At 36.6% G+C, this 20,561-nt stretch overlaps 1 protein-coding gene across 3 annotated transcripts in view; it reads left to right on the plus strand.

Annotated features, from left to right (window-relative positions):
- Positions 1 to 1,785: 1,785 nt before the first annotated feature.
- The window catches only part of LOC129579232 (uncharacterized), a 26,535-nt gene continuing 7,759 nt past the window's right edge, over positions 1,786 to 20,561 (plus strand). For 2 of the 3 annotated variants that reach the window (XM_055469088.1, XM_055469091.1), the window contains exons 1-6: positions 1,872 to 2,044; positions 6,812 to 9,591; positions 17,731 to 17,777; positions 18,033 to 18,249; positions 19,723 to 20,009; positions 20,176 to 20,294. In XM_055469088.1, coding sequence (XP_055325063.1) covers positions 17,760 to 17,777; positions 18,033 to 18,249; positions 19,723 to 20,009; positions 20,176 to 20,294 — 641 coding nt within the window. In that variant the 5' untranslated portion in view covers positions 1,872 to 2,044; positions 6,812 to 9,591; positions 17,731 to 17,759. The other variant, XM_055469090.1, reaches the window with a different exon arrangement.

A 20,561-nucleotide genomic window follows, 5' to 3' on the forward strand; every position in this document is an offset into this window, starting at 1 on the left:
AAAATGTTAATTGCCGAATGTTCATCAGAGTTGAGGCGAAACAGACACACACACACACACACACACACACACACACACACACACACACACATACAACGAGATAGATAGAGATATGCAATGGGCCCAACCGATATGCTTGCTCTGTAGATGTGGTCATGCTATGCCTGTGTATGCCTTCGTGCATGGGTACATATTTACTCTGTGTGAGATGAGATGTGCTGTGCGATACATACCGTCGAAAGAGATTAAGCTCAATGAAGTGGTATACAACACATTCATTAGCACAAATTTGACTGCTTTTCAACAGCAACTTCGTTTTCATTATGTTTCGCCCAGCAGCAACTACATAAACTTCGTAGAAATTATTGACGTTTGATGTGCGCATGCCGGAGAGTACGAAAACAGTCTTGGTGAAATTTAATCTGAAAGCATCACACGACCATCTATCGATCCGACCCGACCAGCGGCAACCGCTTCGCATCGCTGGGAAAACGCAACCAAATATGGCATACATTTGGATTGGAATTTACAAGCTTTTATGTTGCAAAAGGCCACACAGTGCGACCGTCCATCGAACCGTTTTAATGTGCGCCCGCATTCCCTATCAAAATCATTATCATGAACGCATACACATAAACATGGTTGAAACGCTGATCACGTACACATCTGCACCAAAACCAAAATACAGTCGCACCGAAAGATGCAAAACGAGTTAACTGTTACAGGGAAAAAGGCGAAGAAAAACAACGAAAGAAAGAGATGTTAAGTAAACAAACGACAATAAATATGTGAGGACATGCACACTTGTTTAGAATTTACGGAACAATTGACATGGAAAATCAGCATTATCCGAGAAGAAAATCTTCTAATGGAATTGAATCGGGGGAATTCTTAGTCGAAAACTTTGCATAGATGATAGAGAACGTGCTTTACGATGCATCTTTCAAGCATTTTGTTTTCACCCGATTCATTCGAGCATACAGATCGTGGATCATTTGGGAAATGCTGTGAGGGCAAATGTATTCTATTTATTTTCTTTTTAGCTTATTCTTTCTATTCGTCATCGTCATCATCATCGTCGTCGTCGTCGTCGTCTTCGATTTCAACGCCGTTTGCCGTTGTCGCATTTGCAATGCAATCCGATTTTCTCAATGAGAGTTTTCCCATCGTTTGTGCCAATACGTTCGCAACCGAACAACATGCTCTCTGTCTTTAATGTTCTTAACTCGGTGTCTCTTTGGTGGTGCGAATGGAAAAGAAAATTAAAATTAAATATTGTCTAGCAAGTGTCTGAATTGTACTTATATTTCCAATATTGAAAATGAAATGAAATGAAATGAAAACATGCGAAGTGAATATACACCACATCACACAAAGATCGAACGAGAAAACCAACATACACACACACAAACACACACTCCAGAGGATTTTCATTCGTTTCAATCTCTGACATACACACGCACCTACTGTCTCGCTCTCACACAACCACATACACAGGTCCACAGCGTATATATTGAGATAAACACACACACACGGATGGAACACACGGATACATGGCAACAAATCTCACTTGCCAATATTCACAGATGCAGAAGTGAAAATGTGCACGAGAGCAGCGAGAACGAGACGAGTTGCGAGAGCAAACGAGTGAGTGAGTGAGCAAGCGAGAAAGATAGAAAGAGAGAGCGAAAACGCAATAGAAAACGGCGCAGCATTTTCAATTCGGAGTTCTCAAACTCAGCTTCGACTCCGGCACGAATCGTTTTATACGAACAGACTAACGAACGAGATTCGTTCGGCTCTTTTCCTTTCGTTCACATGATAGAGAGAAAAAATAATATACAGTTTTCCTACCGTGAGTAGATATACTAGAGACATTTTTCACGAATTCTCCTAGTGTCTGAATAGAGTTGGTAATCGAATGCACACATTATACATAGCGCATTTTTTTATTTTAATCATTATAGATCACGAAAAATTCTTAAGCATACATACATGCAATAGTACACACAATATTTTTTTAGACAGGAGAAAAAAAATTATGGTAAAAATACAAATAAAGTAATAATAGCATAATGTAAAAGAGTACATGTCGAGAGAAAAAAAATAGCAGCATATTTATTTGAAATCGCATGATTCTCAAGTTGAATTTACAATTTATTCTCGAATGAATCTGCAGTGAAGTGAATAAAAACAGTGAGCACGAGTTCGATGTTTTTTTTTCTTTCTGTCTTCTCCACCACAATCTTCTAAAATAATCACAACGATGAATGCAAAAGAAGAGTTCAACAAAGGATAGAGAAAAAATGGTCCAGTTCATCATAAGCTCTCGAATAAAACCAAAATGTTGGTGTTGCATTTTTGAGCGATAGTTTTGTTGTTTTTCATATTTTACATGTCGTCGTATACATGAATGAAATTGTGATGCTTTGAAACAAAGTACAACAACTATCGACAATGGACCAGTGTGTTTGAGTGTTTCTTTAGTTTTTCTCTGAAGATAAACTTTCGATCCATTTTGTGGTGCAGTTATGAGTTGCGTAAATGCGACAAGAAAGCAACGAAAAAGAAAACAAACAAACAAACAAACAAAATGAATAAAAATATAAGAAACCGTCATCATCACAGATGATGCATATTTTACGCGAAACTTTTATTGCATTGTAATTGAAGTTGTGGTAGTCCGAATAGTCCATGGAAAAAAAAGAAGAACGTAGCAGCATCCAGTATCACAACGAATCCAAACTAACTTTGTTACAACTCACAGTGAGCATATATAGTTCACACCTGTAGTGTAGTTGCCATATATTTTCTGTTTTGTTGAGAAAAAAATATGTTTGAATCCAGTTGCAATATTTCATTGGACGACAGAACAGAATAAAGGAAAAGCAAAGCAACGAAACAAAATACGGTCAAAAAAAAGTCAACGAAATGAAATGACTGTGAAAGAAGAAGAAAAGACAGAAATAAAGGAAAAAAAACGGAATGGTTTGTTATTTTCACGATAGGAAAGGCAGCAAGCGAAATAAATAAACAGCAGGAAAAAAAAAGTATTTTTGTAAAATATGCACACCCACATAGAAAGATGACTTTGCCTTTGTCGAAGCAATTTTCCATGGTTTTTGTTATCTTTCGCCATTACTTTTATTTCTTTTTTTTATCGCTTTCTATACTCTTATATACGAAGTTCTTGAAGTCTCTCTCGTGCGCACTCTATCTCTTTCTCGTTCTCGCGCTCGCTCACTCGATAGCGACATGGCGAGAAGATGATTTTCTTCTTTCTCTGAACACAACGAATGAAATAAAACAAAACGAAATGAGAATAAATATTGAGGTAGATTTCAATTTTCCACCTGACTACGGTAATCCCGTGTGCCATTCATTCGTGCTTCGATTTGCATGAGATGTGCTTAGTGTGGAGATTTTCGTCATTGTTGTTATTGCTCAAATGTGTTTGTGTATGCGCTACCGCGCCATTTAATGTGTACAAATCCCAAATGCTGTGACAAATGATAATTGTTTGTTCCAAACGATCAAACGTGAAAAATGAACAATAAAAACAATGAAAACAATCAAGATCAAGAAGTGATGCTGGTTACACGAGAGCAATACACAGATAGCGAGAGAGGGAGAGCGCGAAGAGAAAAAGCTCAAGCCCGTTCCCGCGGTGATTTTATCAATCTATACAAATATATTTGTATATTGGCATAATGTCGATGTGTCAACGAAGCAACCGAACAATCAACCAACCATCCAACCACCCGACCAACGTAAATGGATTTTGAGGGCCATGTACATACGCCCGCCTGCATGCCTTTTTCTCCTCCTCTTCCTCCCATCATCATCGTCATCGTCATCGTTATTGTCAGACAACAGATACTAATTTCATAATTTATTGACTGTAAATAAATGCGGACCGTTATGATTTCGAGTACTTGAATGATTTCAGAATTGAATTATAATTACTATGCCAGCAATAAACTCTTTAAACGACTAGTTCAAAAGCGCTGGATGTTAATTAATGGGTTCATTTATTTATAGTTAAATTGTCAAAATTGAGAGATATATTTTTGCATTGGCAACGATGACAAAAGGCAATGGCTGCGCCGTGATGGTGGTGGTGATGATAGTGGTGGTGGGGTGGCAAAAACAACGACAACGACAAATATCCTCTCATCAAACGGCCGGATACCATGTAAATATTTATTTTAATTTGCGAGAACATGTTCATGCCTCGATCCTCGACTTGCAAAGCCTATGGAAATGCAAACACTTGGCAACATTTACTCAACCAATTCTACCGAGAGAAAGGTTTTTTGTTTACATATCCATAATTGATACTAAACGCACATTGCCAACATTTCCTGTGCGGTGGTCACATAAATTATCGCTGAAAGCACACTCTGGATTTGATTAAGCAATTCACCTGACTGTATTCAGTTTTTCATGACACTTTGGGAAACTTTCAATTTTCGCTTCGATGCGGTTGAGGTTGTGATAGTGATGGTATGTGTGTGCGTGAGTTTATTGTTACTGCCTTCTGTTGCAAAGCAGTAAAATTACGAAAGTTGTCCCCCACATTAAAAACTATTTCCGCTTCGAAGCAACAAAATACAGCCGGCTAGATTGTGAGAGATTCCAGAATGATTTTACTGCAATTTTCAAACAAAAAACAACTCTAATGGTTCCCACCTATAAAACAACTTGATACATAGCGCACACATCTGTTACCTGTTGTCGCAACCAACTGGCAATGCGAACATCTTACAACGGAACTCAAGACAATTTAAAGTACTGTAGGGGGACCACTGTTCTTTAATTCATAATGAAGCATTAGCAAACATGATACTTGACGGGCCAGAAAGACGAAAAACAACACAACAAAACACATTTCTGCTCCCAGAAGATGATGCTTTGACATGGAAGAGAGAGAGAGAGAGAGAGAGAGAGAGAGGGAGAGAGTGAATGAGCGTGGGGAGGGACTCAACTTAAAACTGGCTAAACTTTGTTTACGAGAGCGCTTCCTCATTATCATCGCCGAGTAGTTAATACATTAAGATTGGCATTGAATCGCTTGTCGGTGGCTGCGGTGCCATTGGCATCAATACATTAAGCTTGTTACGCAACAGCACCATCAAATATACACAAGAACCGAAGAACAAAGTTTGTTTTTTATGTTGGATTTTTCGCTATTCGTTTGTCAGAGGCGCGAACGATTCATTTTTGGAGCTGTATCTGTGTAAGGGGGCAAAGTTAATGCAAGGTTTATGTCTTAAAATTGTGTGTCCGATCTGATTTTGCATGTTGATTTGATGACATAGAACAAAAAACATTCCGGCTGATTGTTCGTATGATGGTTTGCATGATATGAAAACAGTTTAGTTTTGAGTGGTTCTCTCTCTCTCTCTCTCTCTCTCTCTCTCTCTCTCTCTTCATCACTCACTCTCACTCTCGGTGTTGTCGAATCCATTTAGTAACTCTTGACCAAACAAAGGCACAAAAGAGAGATGCGAAAGAGGAAAAAAAAAGACGACGAAGAAAATTCGGATCATGTGTATATACACAAACAATTATATAAATTACACTCAAGAGAACTAAAGCCCAATGAAACACACTACAATGAGCAAGTAAACAATGCTAATAAAAATTTATATAACGCTCGGTCAATCTGAATAAAGCATGTGTCTCTCTATTCATGTTGCTGACGGTGGTGGTGGTGGTACTGGTGCTGGTGCTGCTGCTGATGATGATAATGTTGGTTGTTGGTTGTTGGATGCTGGCACATTTGGATTCTTTACATAATTCCATGTCTGTGGATGTGCTTGTATTTGTGTATAGAATGCGCGAGTGCGCGTACAACAAATACACGAATATACATCCAGCCATTGCATTACATAAACACCAATTTGGAGAATATACTTCCACAGAAATGGACCATTCATTGATTTATTTAATTTAGTTTCGTTTCGGTTTTTTTTCTCTCGTTCTCCTATTTTTCTTTTTCTCTCTTCCATTTTTTTTCGTTCGGTTTGGTGATATTGTATGTATGTTGGATTGTGGACTCTTTTTGGTGTGAAATTGAAGTTCGTTGTGGCTTTTCTTTGCGAATCTTTCAAAGAATCTAACATGAAAACCGAAAGAGAGAGAGAGAGAGAACGCTTCACGAACTCGGAATTTTAAATAGGTCATTTACCATAACACACATTCAGGGATAATTTACTTTGTCGTTGCGAAGTCAAACCATTCTGTACAAGGGATGGATTACACTTTGGGGCATACACATTTATGTATGTGTATATTGTGTTGTGTATGCTCTCTTCTTTCACTGTTTTTTTTTCTTCTTCTTCTTCTTCTTCTTCTTCTTCTTCTTCTTCTTCTTCTGTTGTATGTAACCGTACTCTAAGTGTATCTTAATCTAAACTTAAATTCTCGAGTAAACAACACCATTTTTTGTGTGTTGGTTTTGGTTTCGGTCGCTTTTATTTTGGCTCAGATACGATGTGAGATAGAGATGGATGGATGGATGAATGGGGTAGATAGGGAGAGAAAAGATAGAAATAGACAATGTCTAATAGACATGTTCTTTGAATGTAGTGTATTTAGTTATCCTTCATATTTACTCGAATACAACCGTTCAAAATAGACCAAGTTGACAGAGAATTCGACCAAATTATGATATGACTGCTAAATTCCAACAGCAACGTACTCATTTATTACCAACATTAGATCAAACCACATATACATTTTATGTGTATGCCTGCATACCCATTTGTTCACTTCTTTTTTTTCTTCGTCTCTCTGTCCATTCCAGATAAACAGACATCAATCTTCGTAATTTGTTCGTTTACCACTTCGTTCAAGGAAAAGCACATCAACTTTATGCGAATTACCCCTAAATAATAATAATATTGATAACAACAATAAAAATGATGTGAAATTTGTAAAAGTGTACCTAAAATACGATGCAAAATTTAGTAAAACTAAGACGATAAAACTGAAAACTAAAACACAAAAGTTTATTTCTTCTTCTGAAAATGACGGCAACAATTGTTATGCGAGTGAGATTTAGCTGCGATGATACACACAAATATATAACTTGATAAGATTTGCTCAAAAATTTTATTATTTCATACAAACACTTTTTTCTTCTACATATATAGTGAACAAACACTCATTATACGCAATTATTTTATACGCTACAAGCAACTACAACAACAAAAACTATTTACATTTTAAAAGAATGAATTTCCTGTACATATACAAAACAGTATGAAATAATTGGCATCCATAAAAAATCATACAAATTCATAAAAAACACTTCAAAGAGACAGAAAGCAAGCAAGTTTGAAAAAGGACAGCATACGAAAGAAGAAAAAAAGAACAAAATAAAAATAACAATCGCAGTCCTTAATATTTTACGTAAATAAATGGTTGTGTACTTATGTACATTGTACAATAGAGTGAGAACGATATAGTTATTAGTAGAAAAAAAAAATCGGAGCATTGAGGATGCATCGCAAAATTCACGATAAAATTAGCCACCACAATTTATCCAATATGCAACGGCGACGAAGTGGGATTGAGTAAAAACGTGATTTCACCCTTGTCATGAATCGGGTTTTTACGGTTTGAATTCGAACATTTCGGTCGGTCACAATGCTCAATTCAATAAAGAACTAAACAAAAAAGTGTTGATAAACCGCTTTCGAAAAAAAAAACCATCGACGACAACGACAGCGACGACGACGACGACGACGACGAGTGAATTCAATGTGAAAATGAGAATGGAGTTCGTTCATCACATGGCCACAGTTAAAATGACAATGAACAGTTTGGTGTGCATTAAATAGACGAACGAGAGACAGAGAGAAAGAGTGTGGCAGAGTAATATAGGCGATTTATCGATTGAAATTTAAAACAATTACTCAATTTAATCACTTGACAAAAGCATTTACGCATAGCTGTAGGCACCGCAATGGCAGTGGTGGTGGTGACGATGACGATGATGATGATGAGGGCGATGTCGATGCCAATTATGATGATAGATGCTGCACACAACAGTAATTATATCATCAACAACGCCGAATTGGCGAATTGCATCTAGAATATATACCATCAATATGGACTAAATGCCGAATCAATAACAATGTGTTTGATTTTCCAATTTTTCTCAAATGGTTGTGAACATTTTAATTTTAACTCGTGAGATCAACAACTACTACAATAACAAAGCCCACAAAACCAAAAGACTAAGCTACGACATGTAATAAAATCATAATCCATGTTTACGAATTAAAATAAAATTAAAAAAAGAGAAAAAGAGAGAGAGAGAGAGAGAAAGAGAAAAACTGCAACAAAATCAACAAACACACAAAACGATACGCAATATTACGTATAAAACTAATTTCTCCATCGATAATCATTTCTTAATCATTCGTCATTTATTTAAGCCAATCAACATAAGAAAAATTACACTTAACCAAGGAAAAAAAACAATTTAAACAACAACAAAAAGTATATATACATATATAAAATTTATTGATAACCAACTTAAATAAAACTACCGTCCTCTTTTTAAAACAAATTAAAAGAAAAAAAACACACACACACTATTAACTGCGAATGAGGCAATTTCAAAATAAAACATTTCATATTTAAACTATTAAACAAAACAGATAAAAAAAGAATTTTTAACCAAATATCGACGTGTTTATCTTTGCTCATTGATCTGTAGAAAGATTTATTTACAATTATTTTTTGTATATGTATACACAACATAAATGGATATAAACTGAACAGTGAGAAAGAGAGACCGAAGAAACATTGGCAGCAGGAGCCAAAAGTAATCAAATCAAAAGCTAGCTAGCTGTTAGAGCGTTTTTTTCCTATCCTTTGTTTTTCTTTTCCATTTCCTTTTCAATCGCAACGATATATTCACTTGAATAATAAATCTTTGATCATTGCGTGCGCGGTTAAATCCAAACGCAAATATAAAAAGAAAAAAAAACAAATCAAGTAGCCAAAGTTTTAAACGGGGAATCATATAAGTTGTGGTTGGCACACAGCTTGAAGTGTTGAAAATCAAAAGCAAAACCCAAAAAAGGGTGGTTTTGCCAGAGAATAAAAAAAAAGAAGGATAAACTGTAAAAAGGACGTGAATCGAAAAGAAAAACGAACGCGATACAACCGTAAACAATGTACAAATAAGTGACGGAGTACGAGTGAGATTTAAATTGGACGAACCTTTTTTTTCTGCTTCGGTTGACAAGTGTGAACTTTGACATAAAATCCGCCACCGTCAATTATATCGCACATATACACACAAAACACCCACAAAACACATAAACTAATCTCGAATTATCATTTCGTGATCCATCAAAGTGGCAGACAACTATTCGATCACAGCAATCTGAAAGCCGTTCATTGCAATTCAGATAATAAATAGCACCTTGATTGACAACTATACTGCTCAGGACGCACCAAATAAAGGACTTAATTCAATAGGTTAGCTTCGTCTCCTTTTTTTTCGTGTGATCCCGTTCGTTTTCTCCTGTGCGAAGCAAGTTTTACCAGCCAAGTTCTACTCCAAAGGTATGTATGTACACGTCTCAATAAATTTCGTAAATGATATATGTATATTTTCGTTGTTGTTGGCACAAAGCATTTTTCTTCTTCTTCTTCTTCATCGCTCGTATTTTTTGCAATTCGAAGTGACAAATGGCGCCGTATTCATAGCGCTTTCTAAACATTATATAGATACCCACTAGTGTTCCGTTTGTGTGTGCGTGCGTGTGTGCGCGCGTTGTGAAAAGTCTTGAAAATGAAAATGAAAAAGATCCCGCATCATCTATTATGTACAATTGCACATTCATTTGATTCCATCCATTTATCCTATGGTGCATACGGAAATTGGAGCGAATTTTTTTTTTCTTCTTCCTTTCATAGGCCCAAAATGGGCCGGGGTGGTGGAGAGAGTGGGAGCAAAAAAGCAAACAAAAAATAAACGATGTTTAAATCTGTCCCCATGTAAAGGCAACCCAATTCAATATTTAAAACTCGAACATCGGCATAAACGTTACGGCTTTGATCGATGCGTATGAAATGCAAATGAAATGTCAATTACACTGATATTCACAATTCACAGCCAGCTCACAATTCACTCAATGATACCAGTTTTATTCACATTCTTCGCCCGTTCAGCAGCTATGTGTGTGTTCTACGCTACTTTTTTTCTGTTTCTCTCTATTTCTCTCCCTTTGTTTTGGCTCGTCTCTATGCTAAATAGCATGATGGTCGATGTAAAATGTGTCCTTTTGTTTCAATAGTTTTAAATATTGAACAGCCATTCAAATGGAAAACATTCTCCACAAATATCTGAGAGAATAAGCGAAGAATGGAGCAATAAGCTTTGAGGAACAAGAGCCAGGAGCTTTTATGTGAATTATGGAAAATACGTTGGGATGAAGTCATCTTTTTGTAATGGTCGGCAACACTTTACATACATAGGTACCAATGGTCGTGTCAAAATATGGCTGAAAGTTGAATGTCATACGATGATTACCATTTTTTCATGACAAACCATTTGCTCGATATTATTTAAGAAAATTGTAAGTTTTTCATTTACATTTTACGATTACGAATTTTCATCGTCTCAAACGAAATTCGAGAGAGAGAGAGGGAGAGAGAGCGAGAGAGAGAGAGAGAGAGAGAGAGAGAGAGAGAGAGAGAGAGCGCTAACAGAAAAATTCACTCGGCATGCTTTTAAAACGAAAACGAAAAATTCAAAAGGGCAATGGTGAGTCAACGACATAGCATATGCAGACGCATGTCATACATTTTGATGCCTACATTTTTTGTGTCGAGATTGTTGTGGTGCTCTTTTTGTCATTCTCTCGCTCTGTCGTTGCATTTTTCTTTAATCTGTTCACTTCATTTTACTCGACGACTCGACTCGACTCGACTCGACTCGACTCGACTATACTATGCGTACAAACGTTGATTTTATGAGGCGCTACGTTGATGTCCCAAAATGAATGCGATCTCAGCCAAAATATACATACATTAAACATGAGAGCTAATAAGAGCAGCAAGAAAAAAGAAGATAGACTGAGAAACCGAACGGAAAGCAGTGAAAAAAAGATAAATAAAATGACGAGAAAGAAAAAAAACGGACCGAAAAAGAAACACAAAGAGCAAACATTACGAAAATTGCGATGAAAACAAAATATAACTTAAATTTTGATAATTCGCCAAGTCTGCCATCATATGTTATTTAACTTAGTCAAATGTTTGTAGGTTCCCGTCGATTTCAATCTATCTGTAGCTTCTATTACATACATCGTGAGTTCATCGCAGGCGCGCAGACTACATATTTTCTTATGTACCGCAGAAAAAGAAAAAAAAAACTTTTTTGCATGAGGCACCAATTTGTCATGAGTCGACATATCTTGACTTTCTTTGCGTAGAAAATTTGCTATTAAGAAAAATCTGGAAGAAAAAACTATTTAAGTCCATTGGATTTGTTTTGTAAATTTCGAATGTCGCATAATATTCAAGGGAATAAAGTCGGAGCGACTAATTTTATTATTCGAAGCAGAAAAAAGAAAGTTTGTTGCGAGATTCGTATCAAAGGGAGCTTTTTCATAAAAGCAAATCTCAAATGATGCACAAACTGAACAACACCTGGCACATGGGCACGATTGTGATTCACCATGCACATAATATAAACACATAGGCAGAGAGAGAGAGAGAGAGAGAGAGAGAGAGAGAGAGAAACCGAGACAAAGCTCAACACTTTTGTATTAAACGAGCGCATATGCTTGATAATAAATGTCAGAAATCAAATAAATAAAAATAATTCAATAGTTAAAAGAGGCGCGATAAATGTATTCGCGCAACAACAATAACAAAATACGGCACCAACAATACCGCGCACTAAAATCAAAACCAGCGAGAGAAAAAACTGTGAGAGACATTTATACTAATTGTCACCTAAAATATGTAGTCGTCATTAACATGCTTTCGGTTCTTTGCGTAATACCAATATTCGAAACGAATGTGTTTTTTTTGTTGCTTGTTTTCGCACAGAGCCGCAGTCGAGAGCATGTGTGTATTGTGTATTTATGGCTCGATGGTACATACATGTATGTAATATGAAAAACCAAGGACTGATTGGAAAATGTTCAGCAGCGAGCAGAGAGTGCGAGCAGAGTGTGATTTTTACGACTCTTGTGGGAAGCTCACGCCAAATGTGTGTATTCGTGTACTTAGTGCATTTTGGGTGGAGAGCAAAAACAAGAACGAGAGAGAGAGAGAGAGAGAGAGAGAGAGAGAGAGAGAGAGAGAAATCACAATGGGAATTTTACTATGATTTTTCGAGATAAAACCAAATTTATTGCATGCTGAAACATAATAAAGATTTCTAAATCAATGCAATTTCATGGTTTCAAGTGGAAATTTTAAACCAACAAACCCCCTTCCCCTGCTCAAAGAAATAAAAACAATTATTTTTCCCACACCATTTATCGTCTGCTGTTCAAACAAGCAACCATTATATATCGCAGAATATTGCATGTAGTCATGTATGGACATGAAACTCCAAGCCGAATGAATATGTGTGTGCGTGTGTGTCTATTCGTGTGCGCCGAGACGTTAAGAACAGTGGCATTCAAGTGGGGACAGTTTAACGTAATTGACACATAACACAATTTGTTCGATTGTGTTTCTTTAATGTCCTGGGATGGATTTTAATCACTTTTCGAAACGAGAAATGCACATATGTAGCTATACTGTCATACTCTCCCACTGCGAGATTAAAATTACGCTTAACGAACAGTCTTTTTTTTATCAAATTAACGCATACTTCATCTATCCATCTATCCATATGTATATATTTTGTATAAAACTGACAGCAAAATTTAGTTTAACCAAATTAAAACGAAATTGTTTTTGTTCCAAGATATGCACAGCTTGATAGCTACGCTTAAAATTGACAACACGAGCATAGCATCACATAGCCAGTATATAATGTATGTACCATATATACCACAATATGGAATGTTGAGAAAACTACACTGGCTTCATTAGCATTCAAATCGCAGGTACAAAACTCTGATGAGCCTTCATCGGCTTAGCATTCTGCATAGATAATAGAATGAAACACTACATTTATTCGAAATGTTTCGGAGAAGTTTCGGTTAGCATATATAATTTTGAATAATTTTCACAGGAGTTTGGGTTCATTGTCATAATATTTCCTTCTCTCCATTTCTCTGTCGCTCTCGCCCTCTTCTTTGAACTCAGAGTCGTACAATTTATTTTTATTTGCATTGTATTAAATAAATGCGATTTAGAATTTGATTCTTTGACATAAGTACTAAATCCGACCATTGAAAATATATTTATAACTGACATTTTTTTTCTCCTTATTCTTCTCGTTTTGCATGTTTGTTGTTGTCAGTGAAGTGGGGTTGTTTCAGCTGAGCGATGAAAAAAGAAAATATCAATTGACAATAATATTGCGTTATTGATACGACAATGATATTTATTCGTTGAGCGGAAGCACATAAAAACATCGGATTCTTGTTCGATGATTCAATTCAATCGCCTTTTTTTCTCTGTCGCTCACTCTTCAGAGATCCGCATTGCCCAACCATAAAAAGCGCATTACACAGAGATAAATTACACGAAGGAGAAAAAAAAACGAAAACAATCAAAATAAATGGGCAATAATAATTAAATTTCATATTGTCTGGCAATATATGTCAAACATCATACAGTTGTGGATGTTTTGGGCATGTGTTTCGCGAAAATTTACCGCATTTTCATCAATGGTACGAAGCATTTGGGCGCTTGATGTGTATTTGCTCGCCAAAGCATATGAACATTGCCGTAGATATGAACAGACGTAAACATTGGGGATACTACATTTAATTGTGTGTTTTGTTTTTCTTCTCTGGTTTCAAGTCAAAAACGCGAAATGTGTCTGCGTTTCGTTTTATTTCCGGAGTGTACATGTGTGACGGACAATACGTCTAAATGCACATTTAATTTCGTTTTTTTTTCTGACTCATTTTACAGTCTCATTGGTTTTGGTACTTGGTATTTGTGTGAAAAATACGACAACGATGAGGGAAAAAAATCAATTGTGAAATCCTATAAGCCTATAAATGAAACGATTTGATGGCAAAAAATGAGAACACCACAGATAGATATTATATTAGGGCCGTAACGGAAATTCAGTTTGAGGCCTCTCACTCCGAGATTCGATACATTTTCGTGTACTTTGCGAATTTATGGGCGAGTATCGTCGAAATGAAGCAGAAACAACAACCAAAAGTATTATTGACATGAAATGTAGTTAAATGAAAAAAACAACCGACAGAAAGAAGAAAAAAAACATCAAGTGAAACCGAGAGAAACTGAAACGCAACAATAACGTCGAGAGAGAGAGAGAGAGAGAGAGAGAGAGAGAGAGAGAGAGAGAGAGAGAAGTCTCACAACACAAACCATCCGCATGAAACATAAAACACAAAGAAAAATCTAGTAAACCGCAAGAAAACAGAAAATGAAACTATTTTCGTATATATTTATAAACTTTGAAATATGTTACCCAAAAGTAATTAACAAGGAAATGTGGGCCAGGGTTCTGCCATATGTAAACGTCTGCGTCTTTTTACACAAATGTTCGCCTTTCTATGCTCATTTATTTCTGTTGTGTTGTTTTTTTTTCTCTGCGCTCATTCACTCACTCATTCGCTCGCTCTCGCTGACTCGTCGGCTCTCTCATCGCTCACAAATTTTCAGCTGTTCTTTTCTTCCCTCTCTTTACGTGTACGAAAAACAATCGAATTTCATTTCATGCATATTTTTTGTTTTAATTTCATGATTCGGTCGGACGTTTTGCACATTACTTAATAAAATCGCATTTCTTCAAAAAGGAAAAAAAAACCGCTACCTTTATACATTTGGAGTGCCACGTTCAGTTGGGGATTCGCGCAAAACATGCCTTTTTCGCCTACCGCTTTTCACTTTTCTACTTTACAGTGGTTGGTGTGACGCGCCGAGCATTGTGAAAGATTTATGCATAATTTTGTATGCGATAATTAAAACCTATCTCCAATAGAATAAAGGGCGATGTGGATGTGCGCGTGCCATGGGCTCAATTGAAACAGCATGACATTTTAAAAGGTGTAAGCTTTGGACATTTTATTTGTCTTTCGCCCGTGTGTCCCTTGTTTGGAAAAGTTTGAAAGTTATAATTTTGCCGTGAAATGTGGAAAGGGCGTTCATTATATCTGAATGCGGCCGAAAAATGAGTGAGATTTCAATCAAAAAACCCGCACGCGCATCCCAACATTTATATGACGCGATGTACGTGCATTCACCATCAGTCAAATGGTACACATTTTTGTCATTCCTGCCTGATTGATTTTAGTCGTAATGACGATACGGTGGCATTTTGCGACCGACAACGATGTCGATTGACAACAAAACACAGCACAGCACAGGCATTTTTATTCAATAAGCCCATTTCATAACGTGTGAAAACAATGGCAAAAGTAGAGAACAAAAAATTTCGACGATAAACTGATTTTCATTTCATTCATTCAATAGGAGCAGTAGCACCTTTTTTAGCAGCAAGACCATTTGGATGTTGTATATGGTCTTTGAAACTAATAAAAAAAAAAATATCTAAGCCAGTAAAAATGTTCTACTTGTAAAACAGTGTGGAAATGGCTTGTCAAAAAAAGAGAGACGGAGCCAAACGCTTCACACAGCGCATTGGACGAAATGAAGCGTACTGTTTTTGATAGAAATGCTGGAAAATAATAATAAACCAAAGTGGCATTAATTCTCCGTTTGAAAGCATTCCTCAAGTCCGCTTATAGACGTATTTCAAGTGATTCCGAGTGTTGTGGAATTTTTTTTTCTGCATTTTATAATAATTCGAGGCATTTTCATATTTACGTTTACTTTCGACGCGTATATACATCTATATTTATATACGGACGTATCCCTATTCTATGTATTTATATGTATGTATATTGTATATGCATGAAAAGATGGTTTTTGTAAAACTGCCGTCAGTCTAAGAACAATGTTATGTACGATGCCAACGTTGACACAGAGAGACGGGAGTGAAAAAAAAACGATATTGAACCGAAGCAAAAGAGAGAAAAAAATAGATCTCAAAGATGAAAAAAAAACCCATTCAGCTGTATTGAAGCTTTAAGCACTGCCATTGCTCGGCTGGCTCGGCTCTGTGTGCTCTATGTCGTGTAAAATATCAATAGTCTGTGAATAAATTGTCTATGAAAATTGTTCATCTGATCAAGTTTTTCACATTAACTTTGATTTCTATTATGCCCATGTCCAACCATGAGCTCAATGAGCGCATATAAGACATCAAGAAAACATCATGTATGTGGCTGCTTTGCTCCCTCTATCCCCATCCACCACATCGCAGCTAAACCGAAAACTTGGCATTTTTCTATCCATTCACATACTTAATAAAAAAAAAATATATCGCTATAGATTGGATGCGGAAAAAAAGAAGGATGAAAAACAAAATAAACATAAAATAAAACAAAACAATTGTGTATTCAATAAGCCTTGATTCAGTCATGAAATCTAGAATATCCAGATTATCGTATGATGTTGCATGTTTTTGTGTGTGTGTGTTTTTTTCGTTCTCTCTTCACTCTCTCGCGTTCTTTTTCTCACTCCTCCGCTCCCTCATTTTCTCTGTTTGTGTGTGTTTACTTGGTTTATTGTCACCATTTAAACAGTCTGGCAAATGAAAATGAAAAGCGAGTGGTAGGGCTGTTTTTCCTCCAACAACAAAGTGATACATAAAACAACGCATATATAGACATACACACACACAAACACGTACACACAATGAAAAACATCTCCAACGCATAAAAATAACATCCACTTAGCGAATGCTTTGAAAGCGAAACAGCGAAGAATAAAAATCTCTATCTACAGTTATGTTTGTTACGTTGGGCTGCTGCTCGGAAAGGAAAAAAATAAAGAAAGAGAGAGAGAGAGAGTGAGGGAAAAAAACTTACTCGCTTCAGTGACACGATTGAACAAGTATGAATATTTTCCATATATTGTTTAGCTCGTGAGATATTTTCATATTTTCCCATTTCAACGATTTGTGATTTATATGGATTGTAATGAACGCAGCTCAATTTCGATCTAGAATATTTACACTGATTTATTGTGTACAATAAAATGAAATTGTTAGCTGGAATTGATGCGAAATCTTTTTCTCACGACGTTTTAATCAGTTCGGGGTGAGGGAGATGAAAACTATATTCACCAAATCAACGAAAATGTGTTTGTTTGTTTCGTTTCTTCATAGTCGTCGTCGTCGTCGTCGTTGTTTTTGTCATTGTTGTCGTTTTCCTCCCCTTTGATTTGTGTCATTTAACTGCTTTTTCTTCCTAAACACAGGCTATAACTTTCGAATGATTTGGAAGTTCAATTCATTTTTAAGTGATTTGCTTCGAATGTGAACTGGTCTCGTGTACAGTAGAGTTCCCCTATGGAACCAAAGAGAAAAGAAAAACTATCAATAAATTTTGGCGGGTCACAGCCAGAGTGGCGCTGTTTGTCACATTCTCTCGTTCCCATACATATAACAGCACATACATCCATTTTATGACACAGTTTTTAGATGAAACATTTTTTTCATTCTTATTATCTTATCATTTTCAGACGGATACCTTCAACGACGTAATCTTTCAATGGCTGCAGTAAATTCGGTAAGTGTGTGATATTCGATAGATACGAGTGGTGTGTCAAAAACAATATCCAATTACTCATTATTCACATGAATAGTCGGGGGATTTTGGAATGTAGTCGAAAGAAGAGAAGAAAAAAAATTAAAAGAAAAACAGAGATGCTTGTCGATTAGTTAGTCTCATGTGAATTTAAACTTTTTGCCAAAGTTTCGGTCTAAAATTTATGTTTGTCATATCGGTTTTTTTTTTTCGCTTTCTCTCTTCTGTTTGGTTTAGGTTCAAGGAGGCCTTCGACTTCCTTTAGCTGGTATCGCATCGCCGAGGCTTTTGATGTGTAGCGCATCGATGGGTGCAGAAGGTTCGGTAACACTTCAATTACGAGAGGCAGTCGAAGCGCCCGATTCAAGTGGACAATCTGACACAACCGCACTGACTATCGGCTATCCAGAGACAGATCTTTTAGCTGACATACAAGGATCAATACAGGCTACAGGTAAATCATAATCTTTGACCCAATATCCTAGCTCCGGCACCGCTCTGTGTGTGTGTGTCACTATTACTACCCATCAGCAGCAAATGTGCAGGCTAAAGAAAGAAAAAAAAACGGAGAAAAAATAACAAAAGCTTTTATCAATATTGAACACAGAAACAGTGGAAAACCGTGAACGTAGAACAGAACACCGTCTGTTGTCATATATTCATTTTCGACACATAATTCATTATTACTATGTGTGTGTGTGGGGTGCTTTTATGTGTACATGTGCAAAAATGAATAGCTGATATATTCTCTGAAAGCGCACAAAACTTCTGCAAAACGGTCTCACTCTACCGACCAACCGCCCGTCCGCTCGTTTGCTCTCGTTCTCTCGTTCGTAATATGAGTGTGAAATGTTTGTGTGCATTAAGCATAAACGATTTCTGTATGCAAATAACTGAAGAGTCATTTAGAGAGCTCTTTGGGGCTTTATTTCAGCGATTTTTATGCGAATCCTATGCAGATGTCCATATCTTCAATTTATTGTGTTATTCTGTGATTTTTGGTATGCATATGTGAGTGGTGAAATTTTTGCGATTGAAACAATGGCAACGGCACCAAATAACAACAGCATCGAGTGAATTAAGGGCGTGTTTGTTTTGTTTGTTCGAGTTAGATAAAGAGAGAGAGCGAGACGGTGTGCTGAGTTTCACCAATCGCATTTTGATTTTTCATTTTATGTTTCACATATGATATTTCACATCTCAAGGAATGTGCCCAGATAACGCATTATTTTTACATTTATTGTATGCCAAAATTAAAGTAACAGATGATGTTACCATTTTCGATATTTTAGATAACACAGATCAAGGCATTTTGAATGTTCTTTCGAACAGCTAAGCAACACAGTCGGTTATTACATATGTTGAAGGCGAAACAGGTAAACATTGTTGAGAGTGAAGAGCAAAAAAGCACAAGCGCAAGCACAAATACACACACACACACACACACACACACACACAAGAATCATTTGCTCATTTTAGCTATGCCTATGCGAACTGCGATAACAACGTGCGGTATATTGTTGAAACCCTCAAACTAACGCGCTGACTATAGATATACCAGAGAGCGTATGTAATAAAAAAAAAGAACACATAAACCTCCCTATACATAGTTAATTTTATCACCTCAATATTGTTCGCTTTGATGACTTTCACATGAATATACCCAGCCACCAGAAGCTATAGTATTTTCGAATGAATGTGCTCTTAAGAATACTGATAATAAAAGCATTACAGTGGCCATTGAGAGAGTAACGCAGGTGTTGAGTTTTAATTGCGTGTACTCGAATTGTTTCTTCGAACACCAAATGCTTTCAACTGAACGTTTCTCATATTTTTCTTCGTTTGTTTTTTGTTTCTTCTCTTTTCTTCTTCTTCCTTCTCTCCCTCGATTATTTGCGTCTGCTTATTTTCGTTCGATGTTCAATAGTCGGTAGCGTAGTCAATAAAAGCTCGGTGCAAAGCAATGGAACCGTTACCGTTACAACCGTGCCAGTCACAACGACCAATGGCATTGGCAACGGAAACACCAACAGCAACGTGAATCGTAGCCAATCATCGAACTCAAATGCCAAAGAAAATGTGGTTGCAACTGCTCCAAACACAACAGCAACAACAACAGCAGCATCAGCAACAGCAGCAACAGCAGTAACAGTGAAAAAATCCAGGCCGAAAACATCATCACCAACACGACATGTTGGACCCCAACAATGCCAAGTAAATATCGTCACGTTTCGCAATTCTCGTTTATATGGATACGAAGTTTATTTTGAAAAATGGACTTCACGTTTAATCAATAACATCATTTATGTGTCGCACACTGGCTTTCAATAAGTTATTGTTTATAACCAATGAATGAATTTCATTTGATTATCACCCTCAGGTTTGCAGTAAAGTGTTCGGGAATGCGTCCGCGCTGGCAAAACATAAGCTTACTCATAGTGATGAACGAAAATATGTGTGTGGCATGTGTTCAAAAGCATTTAAACGACAAGACCATTTGTAAGTGTGACGCTTCAGTTTCTTTTTCCATTACACTTCTTCTAACAACCAGTAGTTATCTTCAATGTAATTTAACGTGAGCTATGGATTAGGCATAAAAATTAAACATATCGTTTACAGTGTAATGGGAGAGTCAGAGGGAGAGAGAGAGACATGTAGATACACTTATAAAATATAATGAATTACAAATCAAATATCTCACATGTATGAAAGTGTCCTTTCTCTCTCTCTCTCTCTCTCTCTCTCTCTCTCTCTCTCTCTCTCTCT

Source organism: Sitodiplosis mosellana, unplaced genomic scaffold, assembly GCF_009176505.1.
Source record: "Sitodiplosis mosellana isolate CC-2019 unplaced genomic scaffold, AAFC_SMos_1.0 Smas_scaffold_6226, whole genome shotgun sequence".
Taxonomy (NCBI): domain Eukaryota; kingdom Metazoa; phylum Arthropoda; class Insecta; order Diptera; family Cecidomyiidae; genus Sitodiplosis; species Sitodiplosis mosellana.